This window comes from Akebia trifoliata, chromosome 4 (assembly GCF_017979445.1).
Source record: "Akebia trifoliata isolate Shusen 1 chromosome 4, ASM1797944v1, whole genome shotgun sequence".
Lineage (NCBI taxonomy): Eukaryota > Viridiplantae > Streptophyta > Magnoliopsida > Ranunculales > Lardizabalaceae > Akebia > Akebia trifoliata.
In genome coordinates this window covers 7727595-7747764 of record NC_141378.1, presented here as the reverse complement: position 1 = coordinate 7747764, position 20170 = coordinate 7727595, and the positions used below count along the sequence as shown (strand labels likewise).

At 34.4% G+C, this 20170-nt stretch overlaps 3 protein-coding genes and 1 pseudogene across 5 annotated transcripts; 3 read left to right on the top strand and 1 right to left on the bottom strand.

Annotated features, from left to right (window-relative positions):
• The first annotated feature begins 115 nt into the window (after window positions 1-115).
• Window positions 116-2003, top strand: LOC147403451 (pathogenesis-related protein PR-4-like; annotated as a pseudogene). The gene is made up of 2 exons (XR_015177493.1): window positions 116-522; window positions 1717-2003. The product of XR_015177493.1 is annotated as a pathogenesis-related protein PR-4-like (transcript).
• Window positions 2004-8588: 6585 nt separating this feature from the next.
• LOC147403450 (pathogenesis-related protein PR-4-like) lies at window positions 8589-9595 on the top strand. Its single transcript, XM_086439043.1, has 2 exons — window positions 8589-9022; window positions 9202-9595. Exons 1-2 carry the CDS (start codon window positions 8609-8611, stop codon window positions 9370-9372), a joined length of 585 nt encoding a protein of 194 aa, XP_086295169.1. The 5' UTR covers window positions 8589-8608; the 3' UTR covers window positions 9373-9595.
• A 4294-nt stretch (window positions 9596-13889) lies between these two features.
• On the top strand, window positions 13890-14745 carry LOC147403449 (pathogenesis-related protein PR-4-like). Its single transcript, XM_086439042.1, has 2 exons — window positions 13890-14174; window positions 14353-14745. Exons 1-2 carry the CDS (start codon window positions 13911-13913, stop codon window positions 14521-14523), a joined length of 435 nt encoding a protein of 144 aa, XP_086295168.1. The 5' UTR covers window positions 13890-13910; the 3' UTR covers window positions 14524-14745.
• LOC147403448 (P-loop containing nucleoside triphosphate hydrolases superfamily protein) lies at window positions 14636-19289 on the bottom strand. Of its 2 annotated transcripts, none has more exons than XM_086439040.1 (12): window positions 19144-19289; window positions 18824-18960; window positions 18692-18735; window positions 17886-17963; window positions 16646-16826; window positions 16535-16565; window positions 16377-16450; window positions 16141-16214; window positions 15679-15765; window positions 15146-15207; window positions 15000-15028; window positions 14636-14871 (listed from the first exon to the last, which is right to left on the bottom strand). In XM_086439040.1, the coding sequence occupies exons 1-12, from the start codon at window positions 19196-19198 to the stop codon at window positions 14785-14787; spliced, it is 939 nt and encodes a 312-aa protein (XP_086295166.1). In that variant the 5' UTR covers window positions 19199-19289; the 3' UTR covers window positions 14636-14784. The 2 variants fall into 2 exon arrangements, with proteins under 2 accessions (XP_086295166.1, XP_086295167.1); XM_086439041.1 differs by having other exon boundaries at window positions 16392-16450.
• Between the last annotated feature and the right edge of the window lie 881 nt (window positions 19290-20170).

Here is a 20170-nt window from a genome sequence, read left to right as displayed (position 1 = left end):
AAAGTAAGTAGTTTGGAAAATTTTCCATGGTCATCCTTCAACACAAAGGGTAATTTAGTAACTACAAGGCAAAACTCTTATCTATAAATTCAAACCCCCCTCACACCATCTTCTCTACAACCAATTAACAATGGGAAGTACAAATTTTTACGTGGTGTTCCTACTGTGTCTTTGGGCGATGCGATAGCCCAGCAATGTGGCCGCCAAGGTGGTGACCGCACCTGTGCAGGCAACATTTGTTGCAGCCAATGGGGTTACTGTGGGACGACCGACGAGTATTGCTTGCCTTCAAACAACTGTCAAAGTAACTGTAAACCTACCGGTGAGATTGCTTATAATGTGCGTGCAACGTATCACTATTACTATCCCGAGCAAAATGAATGGGACCTGAATAGGGTTAGTGCTTACTGTTCGACATGGGATGCCAACAAGCCCCTTGCTTGGCGTCGTAAGTACGGGTGGACTGCCTTCTGTGGCCCCGTCGGTACTCACAGACAGGCCTCCTGTGGCAAGTGTTTAAGGGTAAGAGAGATCATCCTCTACTTTTTCCTCTCCATTTTGTATTATAGAAAATCACTAAAATAAAGTCTGATATATTAGCTTATATGTTAAGGGAAAAAAATTTGCTTACAAAAAAGTCAATCCGGGATTTCACATAAGCCCGGATTGACTAATCACATGAATGTATGTGTATCATCCTCAATTTATAAAATTACCCTTGTTAGGTTTTGTGGGATTGGTCATCTCCCATTTTGTGAAATTTCAAATTGACTTTTCTTTAAAGAAATTTTTTTTTATATGTTAGGATGTGTGTCGGAGTGTAAATGTTGATAAATGTCTAACAAGGCCAAAATCATAAAAGCACCACGTTATTGTTAAGGAGACCTATCAAATCATATATTTGAACCATGCATAAGAGAATATGTAACACACGTTTAGGTTCTTTAAACGTTAATCTGGTTCGGATGCTGTTGTTATGGAGCCAAAGGTGTTGGATGCTTTCTTGCTAGTTGTCTATATTTTCAAAAAACTTCAGAAGTTGTGATCAAGATGGTGCAATAGCATTCTTTTTTCATGGGCTTATTTATTTTTTTTTATTTTTATTTTTTCTATGTTTATGAAATACCTAGGGGTAGTTTAGTAATTTCAATTTTTACATTAAGTAGGATATGATTATGGAACAATATATGTCTTATTTTGTATTTTTTTTAGCGGATGTAATGGAATTACAATAATAAAAAAAATTGCAATTTTCTCTTTTTCTCTTTGATGTGTGAAGCTTTGAAAAAACTTAGGTGTGGTTCGATAATATTGGTGTGATACCCATGGACCTATTTCATTTTCTTATTCTCAATCATTAGTCGTTTTCGTCGTAGAACCTATTCCTTCTTTAACACACCCAAAATACGAAATGTGATTCCTAGAATAATATTGATGTGATACAAATGGATCTATTTCTTCTTATTCTCAAACCCTAGATTTCTTTCTTCCACATATATACCAAAAGCCGTGGAAATATTCTTTACTTTCTTTTTTAAAACAACAAAACACCTATTTCTGATTTCTTTAGGATTATAACCTTTTTCTTCAATTCCTTTAATATTTGTTTTGTCCCAATATTTTAAAATCCTAATCCTAAATCTAGAAAATCCTTATATCCTGTAAAGGTGCAAACTAGAAGGAAAAAAATCTGACTCAAATTTCAATGACATGTAGGTGACAAACACCGCGACTAATACTCAAGCAACGGTAAGGATAGTGGACCAATGCAGCAATGGAGGACTGGATTTGGATGCGGGTGTGTTCCAGCAGCTGGACACCAATGGACAAGGCAATGCCCAAGGCCACCTCATCGTTAACTATCAGTTTGTTAACTGTGGTGACTGATGTACTAAGTCTATGATCGAGAGTAAGAATTTGTACTCATATACAACTTCTTACCTAGATATAAATAAGGATGCTTTCTTTCCAGATTGAAAATAAAGTGTCAATCTTACTGTTGACTTTCACATGTTTACTTGTTCTTGCCATTCTTCCAACGAAGATAAATACGCCAAATTTAATGAACTCTTTGTGCTAAATTAAGAGAAAAATTCTAAGCATATATACACATCAAGAGCTCATAACCATGTAATTATGGAAGAAGAAACAAAGAATCCTTTTTTTTTATCTTCTATTTTTATCTTTCTTTTAATTAATAATAATCCATTGAATCAAAACTAGAAATTTAATGACCTGATTACTAGGTCTTCTTTCTTCTTCGACTAATTGATAAGCTCCGCGTTGGGCCCATCATTATACACATCTGAATAAAGAACTTAGAGAAGAACAAGAATGTTTTGGAGTATAAAGACAACAAGATATTAAAGAGGGTACTATTTAATAGTGGGAAAGCATAGAATGAAGTCATAAGCCTTAAAACAAGTTAAAATCATCTGCCAATTTGAAAATATTAATTGATAATAAAAACCTTGGACGCATCTTTCCAAATATTTATCACAAACCTTTCATATGTCAAAAGATGCATGTCAGGAGTTAATTTGCTCTCTTGGTTGTGTGCTTCAAATTGGGTGACCTCCTGACTTACCTTGTTGAATGTTGGAAAACTTTATGATAATAAGGACTACTCTCATCCAGAGAGAGAGAGAGAAAGGGGGGGTTGAATTAAAAAAGAAATGTCATTTGTGATGAGATAGATCGAATATTATATGTCGTCATATACTCTATTAATATTATCCTTCAGCAATTGCATGGTCCTTTGAAAAGGAATATGTAATTGATTGAATGGAATATCAACCCTTGACCTTATGAATGAGTTATTAATGGATGGTTGAAAATGTCTAATCGTGCTTGATCGTGGCACCGTCTCATTGTTGCATCCCTCACGTTTTTTGAGTTTGAATGAGTCAAGACCATATTAATCAAGATTTGTCATGAACTCTCTCAGGAGCACATGAAGTAAGATCATGGGATTTGAATAAAAAACTCTCAGTGAAGAAGTTTAGATTAAGGTGAATTACTATTTCGTGAGTTGAAAATGAGTTATTTACAATTTCGGTCACTTTTCATTTTAATTATCAAAACGTGAACAATCATGTTTTCGTTAAAAAAATTCAGAACGAAGTGACTATTTCGTATGTTCAAAGTGAAATTGTCACTTTAAACCTTCGACATAGTTACTTTAAAAACCTCCAAATTCGTTATCATTCACGTTTTTGTAATTAATATAAACAATGAGCCGGAATCGTAAATTCGTCAGAAGTTGATCACTTTTTTGTAAATATATCTTAAAGATTAAGAGAGAGAGGGAGAGAGTTTTGGCGATGGTAAGAGGCCCTCTCCAAGATTGTGCTCTAAGTAGAATTTATGCTTTGAGACCATGTTAAGCTCCGTGATGGGCCGATCATTATATACATCTGAATAAGGAACTTAGGGAAGAACAAGAGTGTCTGGGAGTATAAAGACAACGAGAAATTAAATTCCCTGGTAGCAGTAGCTACCAGTCATTGCAGTCTACATTGATTATGGGGATATGACATTCCAGATTTTGTTTAATTCCAAAATAAATAAATCGGAAATAATTCGTATCAAGTTAAAAATCGTCTGATTTGTTTAATTGTAATAAGAATGTTTCCATCACTTCTTGTATTATTCGGGAAAATTTGCACATAATTCACAAAAAATTTGAAAAAACTGCTAAGAAAGCATTGTACCATTCTTTTTCTCTGGCAATTTGATTTTACTTGTGTCAGAACAGGATCTTAATGGATGAGATCGATCCAGTATCAATGGCACAATTGTACATGACAACCTCAAAACTTTCGACTTTGGAGGTAATCATGATCATACATCTATCTATACTTGACAAGAATATTTTTTATTTTTTATGATTGTGTGAGCTCAGATCCCTAGATCTAACAATATATGAGATGGAAAACAACCAAGAAAGAAAGTTTTACGTGGTTCTGCAAAACCGACATCTACTGATGAGAGATAAGATTCACTAATCTTGAGAATGATTACAGCTCTAATTTATTTTAAGAGTAGATTTCTCAATCCGAAACCAGCTCTCTACCAGAATCCAAAATAATATATCGTGGTTTATATATGTCAAATATCCCAACACTACTACACCAGGTGGTTAGGCATTTGATGAGGACATTAATTCAAGACACCTAATCCAACAAATTGTTAAGCTCTTGAAATTATTATGATGGACCTTATCTTTCATTAATGTTAATTAAAAGAAAATCATCACACAACGTGAAAAAATACTTATATTTGACAGATCAAGACATCAAATTTTTTATTGTCAATTTTTTTTTTTTTTTGACGGACCACACCGTTAAATTAATGGAGAATGGGAGAAATTTGATGGCTCTAAGCCATCAAATTGGGGATCATAACAAATTTCAACTGTTGTAAACTGTCAACATTCGTTTTTTAAAATATGTGGGCTTTGACCCATCGAATTTTCTTGTCAAAATTTTCAATTTCACATAGTGTCCAGAACAATTTCTTCAACTGAGTTAGACACCTTGAGCTGTCATTGGATCGGGTTAGACTCAGATTATAACTAAATCGACAACCAGTACAATCAGAATTCATTAGATAAGTCAATCAAATACCCTTACACCAGTCACCAACCATAGTCAGATAGAGAAGGAAGAGATAAGAATCATATAAGACGCCTAATTTGACCCTGCCCAGCTCTCTCTCTCCAATCACTTCAAGCAGCCCCACTTACTTCTACAACAATCCACAACTGGACACCAATGGACAAGACAATGCCCGGGGCCACCTCATTGTTAACTATGAGTTTGTCAACTGTGGTGACTAGGGGTGCACATGATTCGGATTGATTTGGATTTTGATAAAATTGAAATCGAACCAAATATGATCGGTTCTATAAAGTTGGAACCGAACCAATCCAATTAGCCTACAGAACCGAATCAATTCAAACCAACCTTGGTTCGGATCGGTTCTCGGTTCTCATACTTTCAAAATAAAAAAAACTAGTATTTTTTCTTTCAAAAGAGAAATCCTTTGGATCAGATCATAAATAATTCATATTTTGAAAATGAAAATGATTTTATGATTAAATTCCGACTGAAATCTATAAAAATTGAAAATTAGAGGAAGCTCAATGAGACGAAAAAAAAATTACAATTTTAAAATTAGTATTTTGGATGGATTAGTGATGAAACTAATCCATAAATGGTAGATTAACGTATCAAAGCCTAGGTTCGTATAGTATATTTCATCTAACAAATACGGCATAAAAATTCTCGTAAAAAAATAAGGAATCAAACTCTTTGTAAAAGTTATTTCATAAATGAGTTGATTCATTTGAGAGTTGAAAGAGAGATTTGTGTACATTTTTTAATAATTTTTTGTTAGAAAAAAATAGAGGAGATAAAGTTGAAGACTTCGATGAGTTATATATATATATATATTATAATAGATACTTCGGATTAGTTCGGTTCTATTATACACCTAATCCGGAACCGAACCAAATTAATCGGATTTTTTAATATACAATCCATACCCAAACCAATCCATGCTCAATCCGAACCAATCCAATCCAATCCAAAAGGCTTCAGATTGGTTCGGTTATCAGATTTACCCAATCCAATGTGCACCCCTAGTGGTGACTGATGTTATCCACTAAGTCTGCCATTCCATCTAAACTACCTAACTAAATATGAATAAGGATGGAGTCTTTCCAAATTAAAAAGAAGTGTCAATCTTATTAATATTGACTTTCAATGTAATAAAATTATTTTTATTAAATTAAGAGAACAGTCTAAGCATATATACATATACATGTCATAAGTTTGGGTACTCAGTAGCCCTCATCGCATTTGCTTCTTCCAGATTCTAGCAATATCAAGAGAAACAATGATTCAAAAAAGTTAGCTAAAAAAAAAACCTCTAGTAAATACATATATGATTATGTGTGCACCTCCACATGAGAAATGTAAGAATCGCAATCAATCCAATGTCACCTAAGCATTAGTGTCATAAAAATCACTAGTAGCATTAACTATCATTGTATTATATATGCAAAAAAAAATTGCTCACAGAATCCAAGATTCACCAATAACAAGAGCCCTCGTGTATTGAATGACATCCCCAATTTACAAGTTACCCTTATTAGGTTTGATGTGGCATGCACTCGAGAGTCTGTGAACACTCAGAAAAATTTCTCTTAGCAAAAAATCTCTCCAGTCTCTAAGTTGATTATTTACTCGCCCTTGGCCTTCTCTGTTTGTTTAATGAATAGACTTGGATTAAACATAGAAGGCAAGTTTGGTGATGAAGAATTCCATCCCTGAAAAAGCTAAAGGATCAAGAAACCTTAAAAAGATTTAAGATATAAATAATAAGAAAACTCATCTTAAATCCAACAAATTGTTACTGGGCCGAGTTCGACTCTCAGATTATTACTAAATAGGCACTTTAATGGTATGATTAGAAGTTTATTAGATCCAAACACTATCATCATTTTAAGTGATGAAATTGATTATTTGGTGCTCTGGATCCAATCTATTATAGTCCAAATATTCAAACTTTTAGATCAAATGATCCTTTATCTGGCGAATTAATAATTCAGATCATTATCGGATCGGATCTTCATTAGAACCCAAATCCTTGCTCCAAACTCAGTTTTTGGATCAAAATCTGGTTTGATCCAATCCATCAACCGTATCAGTTTTGGTTCCAGACTAGGCACCAATGATGGGAAATGTTCAGCACCCTAAGTTTTACCACACACTTTAACAAACGTTTTTTGTCCTACATGGGTTAGAAGTTTTGGAATGAGCTGATTTTTGGTGAGGATGATCTCTATGATTAGAAGATCATCCTCCCCAAAAATCAGCCCATTCCGAAATGTTTAGCCCCATGTTTACACGTTGAAAAATCGTGGACCGTCCATTTTTTGTAAATCAATTTTGATGGGTTTAGAAGTTTTGGAATGAGCTGATTTTTGGTGAGGATGATCTCCTCACCATAGAGATCATCCTCACCAAAAATCAGCTCATTCCGAAACTTCTAACCCATGTAAGACAAAACGCGTTTGTTAAAGTGTGTGGTAAAACTAAGGGTGGCGAACGGGACCCACCAATGATAGACCCAGAACCAGATCCTGTTTTAATAATTTCTTTCGTCCCAACCAAAACTCTTTCTTGTGTATCAGTCAATCAAATATCCCTAAACCAACCACTGAATTCCCCACATTTAATGGTCTCTTCTAAGTTGGCCCAATTGGAAATCTTTGATTTTTTTTATCTAAATCTTTTCCTTCATTTAAGAAGGATATTTTGATAAAAAGAAAATACAAGATAGTCAGATCCTTATTAGTAATTTGGAATACTGCAAAAATTCGATATGTGAAAAATTCGAGTTTTATTCAATTTTGGATTGTAAATATCAAATCTAAAATTTGATAAATGAAAAATATGATTCATATGCTTTATACGTGTATTATTCATCTTATTTCAAAAATTCGAAATAAAAATCTTGGTAATATTATAGTAATGGTGAAGGTGAAGGTAATGATTTAGCAATTATGGTAATAATGAGAGCATTGAGATTTATTATTCTATTGCTCATATCTTGGAGAGAATGCATCTATGGGTCACGTGCATGTCACCACGTCAAGATGTTCCACATGTGTCCTGGGGTCACTCTAACATGACTCATCTTGAAATTCATTAAAAAAAAAAAAATCTTGTTATATACTTTTTTAACTTAAAATATATAATTATTTTGAATAATTCCACAATCCAGATAATAATACTTTTATTGGAAAAAAAAAAAAAGGAAAAGTCGTAAATTTTTCGCAAATTGAACGGGAGATACGCTCACTACGGGGTCAATGGGGTCAGATGGCGAAGGAAGTGCTAAGAAACAAATCAGACGCCTAATTTGACCCAGTCCATCTCTATCTTTAATCTCTCTCTCTCTCTATACCCATCTCCATCTTTACTTCAAGCAGCCACACCTCTACACAAGTTATTAAAATTACCAAAATGCACTTGTACGGTCAATGTCAATATTCAACATAGATGTGTTTGAATGGGAGATATGACCCTCGTTAGAGGGCAAACGAATTTTCAAACTGATGACCAATTATTCTCTTCTTGATCAGAGTTTTCTATAAGAGGCTTAATAAAATAACCAAAATGCCCGTCTATTCCACTCCTATCAAAACTCACTAGTTGTCTGTCCGAAAGCTGATCAACTTCCATTTACCCGAAAACCCTATCTTAGTCTTGAGGTTTGAAAAGTTGATGGATGGAGAATTTTGAGGTTGAAGACAAGGGAAACAATGGGATGTCAGAGTTTTTCAAGAATTGAAAATAAGGGTATTTTGATCATTTCAAATAGTTGTGGAAGACCAAGGTTACCTGACATGACTGCAACATATTGTCGACAACCCACATGTCAAAGTAGGACGTTTCAATTTCTCAACATCCCGAAACTAATATCAAGGAAAATTGACATGCCATCCTAAAAAACCCAAGGGTATGTTAGTAATTACAAGGCAAAACCCCCACTTATAAATTTGAGCCCCCTCACACCATCTTCTCCTCAACAAACAATGGCAAATACAAATATTTACATAGTGTTCCTACTGTGTCTCGTCGGCAATGCATTAGCCCAGCAGTGCGGCCGCCAAGCTGGTGGCCGCACCTGTGCAGGCAACTTGTGTTGCAGCCAATGGGGTTACTGTGGGACCACTAACGAATTCTGCTTGCCTTCCAACAACTGTCAAAGTAACTGTAAAGGTGGTGGTGGTGCTGGTGGTGGTGGTGGTGAGAGTGCTAATAATGTCCGTGCAACATATCACCTTTACAATCCCGAGCAGAATGGATGGGACTTGAGGAGAGTTAGTGCTTATTGTTCAACATGGGATGCTGACAAACCCCTTGCTTGGCGCCGCAAGTACGGGTGGACTGCCTTCTGTGGCCCTGCTGGTCCACGTGGCCAAGCCTCTTGTGGCAGGTGTTTAAGGGTAAGAAAGAAAATAGCATTTCAATACATTACAAGAAGTTTAATAGATGTCTATCACTCACTATATACATGTGTGTCTCGTAGTGAATGTGTCAATAGATGTCTGACACGGCCAAAATCATAAAAGTATTCATGTATTTGTTACAGAAAAACTGACCCAGATTTCTCTATGAAATGTAGGTGACAAACACTGGGACTGGTGCTCAAACAACAGTAAGGATAGTGGATCAATGCAGCAACGGAGGACTAGATTTGGATGTGGGAGTGTTTCGGCAACTGGACACCAATGGACAAGGCAATGCCCGGGGCCACCTCATTGTTAACTATCAGTTCGTTAACTGTGGTGACTGATGTAATCCTATAAGACTGTCTTTCCAATATAAACTACTTACCTAAATATGAATAAGGATGGAGTCTTTCCAGATTGAAAAGAAAGTGTCAATCTCAATATTGACTCTCAACGTAATTAAATTATCTTTATTAAATTAAGAGAACAATCTAAGCATGTATACATGTCATACGTTTGTAACCATGTAATGGAAGACCGAACAAAGAAACCCTTTTATGTTTTTCACCCTTTTTTTTCTCAATTATAATCCTTTGAATCAGCACTAGAAATCTATCGACTTGATTATTAGGTCTGCTTTCTTCTTCAACTCATTAATAAGTTTCGCATTGGGCCGATCATTATACTCGATAAATGATCTGAATAATGAATTTTGAGAACAAGAAAGTTTGGTAGTATAATGTTATAACTGTAAAATTATGTAATCAAAGTGAAAAAATTGTTTTATGATAATTCAAGATTACCAGGCCTCCTCTTAAGACTTTGTAATTGAATAAATGCTTCGTTGCCTTTTGATTGAATAATAACAAACATAAATAGGTCAAGTAATAACTGACCATTACACGATGTGGGCATTGCCCAGTAAATACGTACTGAACTAACTGACTCGAATGGACTACATGGACTCAATAACTACCCACGAGCCTCTTGGCCCACTTACAAGGACTCAGTCAACAAAATAAAAACAATTAAAAACCAAAGTAAAACGACACAGTACCATTAGACAAACATCGGATAATAAGGGTCTCAAACCCACGCACATTACATATAAAGAAGACGAAAAAATAATGAGAGTATTGTTCAATGGTTGGAAAGCATGGAGTGAAATCAATAAGCCATAAAACAAGTAAAACTTACCCGCCATTTAGCATCTGGAGAGGTTTGCCTGCCAATTACGGAGAAAGAGATTATACTACAATATCTTTTTGTTCTTTTTTTATTTTATTTCTTTTTCTTATCTTATTTTGCATGGGAAAGCGTCAATTAATTATCCAAAACGTACCTATTGAAATATGCCTCTTTAGAACTCGTTGCATCGCTATGTCAATGTCAACTCCAATGGACCTTCCATAAAACAGAACAAAAAGGGAGAATCCAATAAATTTATTTACAACAATTCGTATAAACTGAAAGCCTGGTTCATAACTAATTTTTAATTCTTCACAAATTGATAAATGTTGAGAGGAGAGAGAAAATATAATAAATATTTGATGTAAAAAAATAAGGGTATTATGGATATTTTATCTTTTGAAATGACAGTCTTACTCCAAACTTCATTGAATAACAAAGTAAGATTCATTTGAAGTTGTGAGAACTCTAAGGGAGCTTTATAATAAAAATGCAACAGACAAGTCTGCTAGGTAAATCTCTCTTGTTATTAATGTTGGAAGTTTTTGTGCGAAAAAATTATCATTTTTCCCCTGAGATGAAGGTTTTTGAATTGAACAAGAATTTTAAGGCTTCAAGGGGTTTTGAAATTAGATTCTCCTAAAGATTTTATCAAAGATGTCAGTTTTGTATATGAATATCGAGAGCAAACCCTATAAAAAGTATTTTGATAATTTTAATCATTTTAAAAAGGTTTTAGAAATATGTGAAAAATTATATTTTGTCTCAGTTGTCCTTTCAATGCATCATATTATTACATTGCATCATATACTCTATTTGCTCTAAGATAGACACTGTCTCGTCTATTGTTACTAGAAAGCAATGGATCATAGAGATATCACTGATATCTTTCTAAAGATTGGAACGGGATGACAATGGATTTACTGCGATTCTTACGTTTCTGACATAAAGGTACGAACATAACCGTAGATATTGTTTCCTTAAGATATGATCGGTAAATACATTTACGATTATGTGTGCACCTCCACATCAGAAATGTAAGAATCGTAATAAATCTAATGTCACCCTAACATTAGTGTAATGAAAACCACAAGTAGCATTAATTATCAATGTATTGCTACATGGAAAATTTTCGTTCTATTGTATGACATCCCCAATTTATAAAACTACCCTTATTAGGTTTGACGTGGCATACACTAGAGAGTCTGTGAGCAAAAAATCTCTCCAGTCCCTACATTGATTAATGACTCGCCCTTGGCCTTCTCTGTTTGTTTAATGAATAAACTTGCATTAAACCCAGAAGTCAAGTTTGGCGATGAAGAATTCCATCCCTGAAAAGACTAAAGGATCAAGAAGCCTCAAAAAGATTTAAGATAAAAATAATTAGAAAACTCATCTTAAATCCAACAAATTGTAAACGGACCGAGTTTGACTCAGATTATTACTAAATTGGCACTTTAACGATATGATTAGAAGTTTATTAAATCCAAAAATCCCAAATTTTATTTAATTTAAAAATGTTTAAATCAGCAATAATTCGTATAAAGTTAAAAAAGGATGATTTTTTTTTATCTAGTTTTTGGTAAATTTTTCAAACAGTTGAATTGTAATAAGGATGTTTTAATCACTTCTAGTATTATTAGGGGAATTTGCATATAATTCATAAATTAATTGAAGAACCCCTAACTGTGCATTGTAACACTTTTTCTGAATCGAGTCAACAATAAATAAATAAATGTACCTCGTTTATGTAGTTGGTAGGCTGGCAATTTCACTTATCTTGGGTCAGGATAGGGTATTAGTGGATGAGATCAATCCAACAAATTGTTAATGGACCAAGTTTGACTCAGATTATTACTAAATTGACACTTTACCGATAAGATTAGAAGTTTATTAGATCCAAACACTATCATCATTTTAAGTGATGAAATTGATTATTTGGTGTTCTGGATCCAATCTATTACAAGTCCGAATATTCAAACTTTTAGATCAAATGATCTTCTATCTGGCGAGTTAACAATTCAGATCATTATCGGATCGGGTCTTCATTAGAACCCAAATCCTTGCTCCAAACTCAGTTTTTGGATCAGAAATCTGATTTGATCCAATCCATCAACTGTATCAGTTTTGGTTCCAGACTAGGCACCAATAATAGACCCAGAACCAGATCCTGTTTTAATCATTTCTTTCGTCCGAACCAATACTCTTTCTTGTGTATCAGTCAATCAAATACACCTAAACCATCCACCGCATTCCCCGCAATTAATGGTCTCTTCTAAATTGACCCAATTGGAAATCTTTGAATTTTTTTCCAAAATCTTTTCCTTCGTTTAAGAAGGATATTTTAGTAAAAATAAAATACAAGAAAGTCAGATCCTTGTTAACAATTCAGAATACTACAAAAATTCAATATGTGAAAATTTCGAGTTATATTCGATTTTGGATTGCAAATATCCGATTTAAAATTTAATAAATGAAAATTTTGATTCATATACTTTATACGTGTATTATTCATCTCATTTTAAAAATTCAAAAATAAAAAAATTGATAATATAATAATAATGATGATGGTGAAGGTGATAATATAGTAGTGATGGTAATAACGAGGGCATTGAGATTATTATTCTATTAATTTATAAAAAAAGACTAAAGTCAAAAGACAAACCATTAATTTAAAAAATTAAGATATTATCTCAAATAACTATAAAGGGCATGACATTATTTTTTAAATGATAAAAGAACATTTGTACCTAAAAAAGTGGATTCCTCCAAAATTTTGAAGGAGGACCGCTTCAAAGTTGAATTTGTGTTATACGTTACAATTTATAAATTTACACTTCAAAATTTTACAAGAGATTAGAATAGCATTTTTTTTTACCGATATATATAAAAGTCCATAAAAATCATGGAAGATTAGTACTGGTGTGACCTCAATGGGAACACACAGAAGACATCTTGATGTGGTGGCGCGTGCAGGTCCGTAAATACGTTTTACTCGTACCAGATGTCAAATTCGTTAAGAAACATATCAGCCGCCCAATTTGACCCGGCTCATCTCTATCTTTAACCCTACTCTCTCTAACCCATCTCTATCTTTACTTCAAGCAGCCACACCACAACACAAGCTATTAAAATTACCAAAATGTACTTGTACAGTCAATGTCAATATTCAACGTGGATGTGTTTTAATGGGAGATGCGAATTTTCAAACTGATGACCCAATTATTCTCTTCTTGATCAGAGTGTTCTATGAGAGGCCTAATAAAATAACCAAAATGCCCGTGTATTCCACTCCTGTCCAAACTCACTAGTTGTCTGTCCGAAAGACGATCAACTTGCATTTACCTTAAAACCATATCTTGGTCTTGAGGTTTGAGAAGTTGCTGGAGGGAGAATTTTGAGGCTGAAGACATGGGAAACAATGGGATGTCAGTTTTTCAAGAAGATTGAAAATAAGGGTATTTTGGTCATTTCAAATGGTTGTGGAAGACCTAGGTTACCTGACACGACTGCAACATTATTGTCGAAAACCCACGTGCCACGGTAGGACGTTTCAATTTCCAACATCCCGAAACTAAATCAAGGAAAATTGACATGTCATCCTTAAAAAAACCAAGGGTATGTTAGTAATTACACGGTAAAACCCCCACTTATAAATTTGAGCCCCCTCACACTATCTTCTCCTCAACCAACAATGGCAAATACAAATTTTTACGTAGTGTTCCTGTTCCTGCTGTGTCTTGTGGGCAATGCATTCGCCCAGTCTGCTAATAATGTCCGTGCAACGTATCACTTTTACAATCCAGAGCAGAATGGATGGGACTTAAACAGAGTTAGTGCTTATTGTGCAACATGGGATGCCAACAAACCCCTTGCTTGGCGCTGCAAGTACGGGTGGACTGCCTTCTGTGGGCCTGCTGGTCCACGTGGCCAGGCCTCTTGTGGCAGGTGTTTAAGGGTAAGAAAGAAAATAGCATTTCAATACATTACAGGAAGTTTAATAGATGTCTATCACTGACTATATACACTTGAGTCTCGTAGTGAATGCATCGATAGATGTCTGACACGGCCAAAATCATAAAAGTGTCGTGTATTTGTTACAGAAAAACTGACCTGGATTTCTCTCTGACATGTAGGTGACAAACACTGGGACTGGTACTCAAACAACAGTAAGGATAGTGGATCAATGCAGCAACGGAGGACTGGATTTGGATGAGGGAGTGTTTCGGCAACTGGACACCAATGGACAAGGCTATGCCCGGGGCCACCTCATTGTTAACTATCAGTTCGTTAATTGTGGTGACTGATGTAATCCTATAAGTCTGTCTTTCCAATATAAACTACTTACCTAAATATGAATAAGGATGGAGTCTTTCCAGATTGAAAAGAAAGTGTCAATCTCAATATGGACTTTCAACGTAATAAAATTATTTTTATTAAATTAAGAGAACAATCTAAGCATGTATGCATGTCATAAGTTTGTAACCATGTAATGGAAGACGGAACAAAGAAACCCTTTTATGTTTTTCTCCCCTTTTTTTTCTCAATTATAATCCTTTGAATCAGCACTAGAAATCTACCGACCTGATTATTAGGTCTGCTTTCTTCTTCGACTCGTTGATAAGTTCCGCATTGGGCCGATCATTATACTCGATCTGAATAATGAATTTTGAGAACAAGAAAGTTTGGTAGTATAAAGAAGACAAGAAAATAAAGAGAGTATTGTTCAATGGTTGGAAAGCATGGAGTGAAGTCAATAAGCTGTAAAACAAGTAAAACTTACCCGCCATTTAGCAACATCTGGAGGTTTTCCTGCCAATTACGAAGAAAAAGATTATACTACAATTTCTTCTTGTTCTTTTTTTCTTTTCTTTCTTTTTCTTATCTTATTTTACATGAGAAACCATCAATTAATTATCCAAAACGTACCTGTTGAAATATGCCTCTTCAGAACTCGCTGCATTGCTGTGTCAATGTCAACTTCGATGAACCTTCCACAAAACAGAACGAAAAGGGAAAATCCAATAAATTTATTTAGGATAATTCTTATAAACTGAAAACCTGGTTCATAACTAATTTTTAATTCTTCACAAATTGATAAAAACCTAAAAGTGGAACGACGAGATATTACTCTAGTGTCAATAACAAAACAAAACAAACAACACACATCCCAAAGAAAATGACTAATAAACGAGCTTCTAATTTCATCACTGATTTAAATCACTAAACAGTTAATAAAAACCTGAAAAGTGGAACCATGAGATGCTACTTAGTACAAATAATGATGAGAAGAAAAAATGCTAGTTAATCCGAGCATCCAATCAGTGGGAGGTACTCCACATGTCTCCAAACCAAAAAATCGTATTGCAGAGACTTAAAAGTACCAAATTATTTCTTAGGTAGAAATTCCTCATGTTTAACTATACAGCAAACAATTAACACAACATGAACCAGAAATTTACCACTTCTCATCAAACATGGAAGAAACCTCCTTCCAGATCCCTTCTTCCAAGAGCAAGTAATTTCCTTCTACTATCACTACTTTGTGCCTGCAATGATAAAGACAGGGAAGTATATTATAACTAAATTATGAACTGCAGTTGTTTGTCACAAAAAAAAAATTAGGGATAACTCCAACTACAGCCTTACAAAACTAAGTAATCTAACTTTGGATAAGAACACACAAGGAACCAAGGCTTAAAATCTCATCTCAAGGCACTGATCAACAAAAAAAAATGCCGTCTCAAGGCATAGTCTTGGTCAGGAAAAAAGCAGGTAATTCTCGACCGAGACAATGCAAGGTAATCCCAGAACACTGAAGTTTATGAGATGCTATGAAACTTTAAATTTTCAAGTTTAAAATTTAATTTGTATTAACTCATCTTAAAACAAAAAACCCCCAGATGGACAAATCAATGACTTACTGAGGGCTCACAAAAATATCATCTTCTACTGGATCTCCAACACCATGGTCAAATGACGGTGCATAAACTGATCCCTGAACCAATCATAGTCCATCAGAATGTAGTACATGAAAATCATCTCAAACTTTGGATCTTGCCGACCAAATTTTCAAAAGAGAGCCTAGAAGTCCCCAAAAGAATTGCCCATATGCATTGGTTAACTAGTTTGCTAATTTAAAATAAAACAAGATATTCACATTAGTAATCAGCACCTGACTCCTGAGAGCCTTGAGACAAGTTAGTAGCCGAGCGGGGTCAAATGTCCACGAAGCTGAATTCATAAAATGTCAGCATCAATACTTTTATTTCTTATATGGTCCATAAATTTCTTTGATGACCAACTAAGGAACCTTACCTCCCCTCCTGGCATGGGCTTCTTCCGGATTCTAGCAATGTGAAGGGAAAAGATGATTCAGAAAAGTAAACAAAATAAAAATAAATAAAATCGATAAATAGAGGGACTAACCTCCATTGCATCCAGCTGGTAACGATAAAAATGGAACCCATCCATGGGAAGACTGATAGCAACATCTAAAGATTCCATTGCAGCAGATTTCTGTGGCCATAGCAAGTTTATACGCTTAACTACTTCAGATGCTACAGTGGATTTGCCAGCACCCGGAGGACCAGCTAAGCCAACAATGTACCTGCAAGAAAGATCATGGAACAAATTACTGTAAAAGAAAAATTGAATAAACTTCTGCTAAACTTCAACCAATTCAGAAAAAAGTGAAACACTTTGGTGTGGGAAAGTGGAAACTGTTTCTGTAGCTATTCCTGTCCCAGCAGCCCAATTTCAAGGATGGGCAAGAAACAGTACAGGACCAAAACTTGGCAACACTATAGGCATTACACGCAAATTCGAATTTCAGCCCCTTGGGACAACATCTAGAAGATCATAAGCTCTGTGCATGTTCAATTCGAACATTCTAGGTTTATTTAGGGTGAGTAAGCATTGGCACATTGAAGAAATATCAATGAGTATATGAAGTACTTCTTACAATGAATCCTAAACAAGCTAGGCATGCAACCTCGTCATTTTTCCGACAATTAGATTTTTGCATTAACTAGACACCAAAAATGTCTTAAATCGCAATCTGAACAGATAGTAAAGTGGAACTGAATAGAGATATTGGTGGTGAGCAACTCACACATCAGTAAATTCAGGAGCTAGACTACTATAATGTGCCCCATAACAAGAGACTACCTTGAACAGATGTTCCATGCTGTCAAGGAAACTGCAGTTTTTAACTGTTTCAGTAGATTATTCCGCAATTAAACAAGATGAGTGAGAGAGAGGTCTCACAAGGGAAGAAAAATTTTGAAAAGAGAGAAAGATTTCAAAACAAAATGCTCAATCAAATCTCTCTTAGATGCCAATTTATCACCAAACACAAACTTCCTTTATTCATAGAAAAAATAATTTTGCTCGTTAGGAGGAAAATATATATATATTTTTAAAATAGGGAATAAAGATCTTTTAGCTACTTATCAACTTGGAGGAAAATAGCACTATTCAGGGGAGCTGGAAAGGGTAAAACAATTGCAAGTCAAAGGCTTCGATATATTCCTCGTAAGGGCATTATAAGCCCAAAATTCATTTCCAGTGATGCATATTACTTTGCTAAAAGGTGTACTCAAGCACATATAAAATACAAAAACACACGTCTTCTTTTTTTCAAAAGAATAAAGACACTAAAACTTACTTCCAATCAGGATTTGATGCCATGGCCGCCCTAGCAAGAAGACGTTCAGCTAAATCCTCATATATCTCTTCAATAAACCTTCAAAAGCAACAAAAACTTCAATTATTCATCAATAAAAGTATATAAATAAATAAAATGAGAAGGAAAAGATTTGAGAAAACATTGAAGCTGGCCAATTTCACATGTCACAGACATCCCCAGTACACAGATTTTTATCATCTTTTTTTTTACTTGTGTCCTTTCCCAACACGTAACAATTTTACTACAGAGAATAGGAAAATTCAAATTCCATAATTGGCCTCGGAACCATGTTTCTTGTTGGGAAATCCGCTACTAATTAGGTTCATCAACTATGTGATAAAAAGAAAAACACATTCAAGGTACTCAAACGACTTTTAACAAGTAGAAATAAACCAAAAATGTCTCCAGTTAAAGAATTTTAATGAGAAGTGTATAACAAAAGTGTTTCTTTAAATGGAATTAAAAACCCTTTTTTTTCCTTTTCGTTTTCTTTAGGTAGGTAAAAAAGCATTTCTATTGCAATTTGAAGAAACCAATCATGAGCAAGATTTGAAAGAATCTAGCACATGAACATCAAAATTCACTTGTTTGTGCCAAGTTCAATCAACTCAATGAAAACCTTAGCTCAAATCCATTACAAAAGTCACTCAAAGAAAAATTAATATAGAGCTACCCCGCCCCCCCCCTCCTGCCCATAGGCCGACAAATCCATAAAGTTTATTCCATATGTTGAGACATTTTATGTTATAGAAAGAATGTATTTGAAATAAGCTCATAAACATTACCGAGCCTCTAGCAATGGAGTTTCTTCGCTTTGATACGATAAAACCTTGCAACCAAATTGAAGATTTAACATTAAATGGGTACTTTTGAAAAAGAAAAAAAAAAAGAGGCTAATTAAAAGAAAAGGATTTAACCTTGAAGTGGTTTTGCTTGTGAGGCACCACGAGTCCTATTCGACAGAGTAAAGGTCTAGTTTTTCGGCATGGGGAGATGGAGAGAGAGAATTCCACGCATTTTGAATGTCTTCTGTGTTGGGGCAATGATGGTGGATCTAATGCAAATCGTACAAAGATATATATAAGCAATAATTGAAGGATTGTAGATAAAATGCGCAGATTGTATGAAAGTGGTCATTGTAGAATGAGTAATCGAAACCCTAAAATATGATTGTAACAGAAACTCTATGTATGTGTGTTTACGTGCGATTGTGTTTGTGTGTGTGAGAGAGAGAGACCTGCGGATGAACAGAACCAGTAACCTCTAGTTGTGGAAATTTTGGAGAAACCCATTTCGGAGGAGAAATGAAAATTAAAATTCAAATCTAAGTATTTGATCTCTGCATTTTCTGTTTTATATTATTGGGTGATTTAGATATACCCCCTATTTTGTCTTGAATGTTAGAGATACCACGCTATGTTGTGAAACTAATGACATGCATCCCTTGACCTCAGTCTTCTAAACAGCCTAAGGAGAAAAGACTCACATGCCCTTATCTATAATCACTAGCCAAAAAACCTTTCTTCTCTAAAACCAATCTTCAGGTTCTTCAACCTCTAAGATAACTTTAATTTATTCAACCGTATTTTCATCCATCATTTTCTATCTTGCCTCCTTTTGTAAAATATCCTAAATTTTTCTTTCCAAAATTTCATCATTTTACACTTTTTCAAAAATTGTATCTTACCTTAAGATTTGAATGTTTAAAATTTAAAATAGATATAATCTTAAAATAGATGATGAGAGTTAAACATTTTTATCCAAAAGAGGTTGAAGATAACTTATTTGGAGAAAAAAAGTCTGGATTTTGGTTAGAGATTAAAGATGAGGGGCATCATCGTATTTTCCTCTTAGTCTATTTAAAAAATTGAGGTCAATGGATGCATGTCATCAATATCAAAATACAAGGGGTATCTCTCTAATATTCAACAAAACATAAGGGATTTGTCTAAATCACCCTTTATTATTTAGTCCATGTAATGGATGATACCCTTGTGTATTCAAAACTAATATGCCCCTTTGACTTAGGTCTTCTTTGAGAGATTAATGTAAATTACATAAATACCTTCATCATCAATCTTTAATTGATTTTTTTTTTCTCCAAAACAAATCATCTTCAATAAGTAAAGTTTTTTACTTTTTTTTCTCAAGCTTAAGATCATATCTTCCTTAATCTTCAAGCTGCAAGAACGAGTAAGTTATTTTTAGAAGACAACGAACTTTGGTAGAAAAATCAAGGGTTTCTATTAGATCATGAAGTCAAT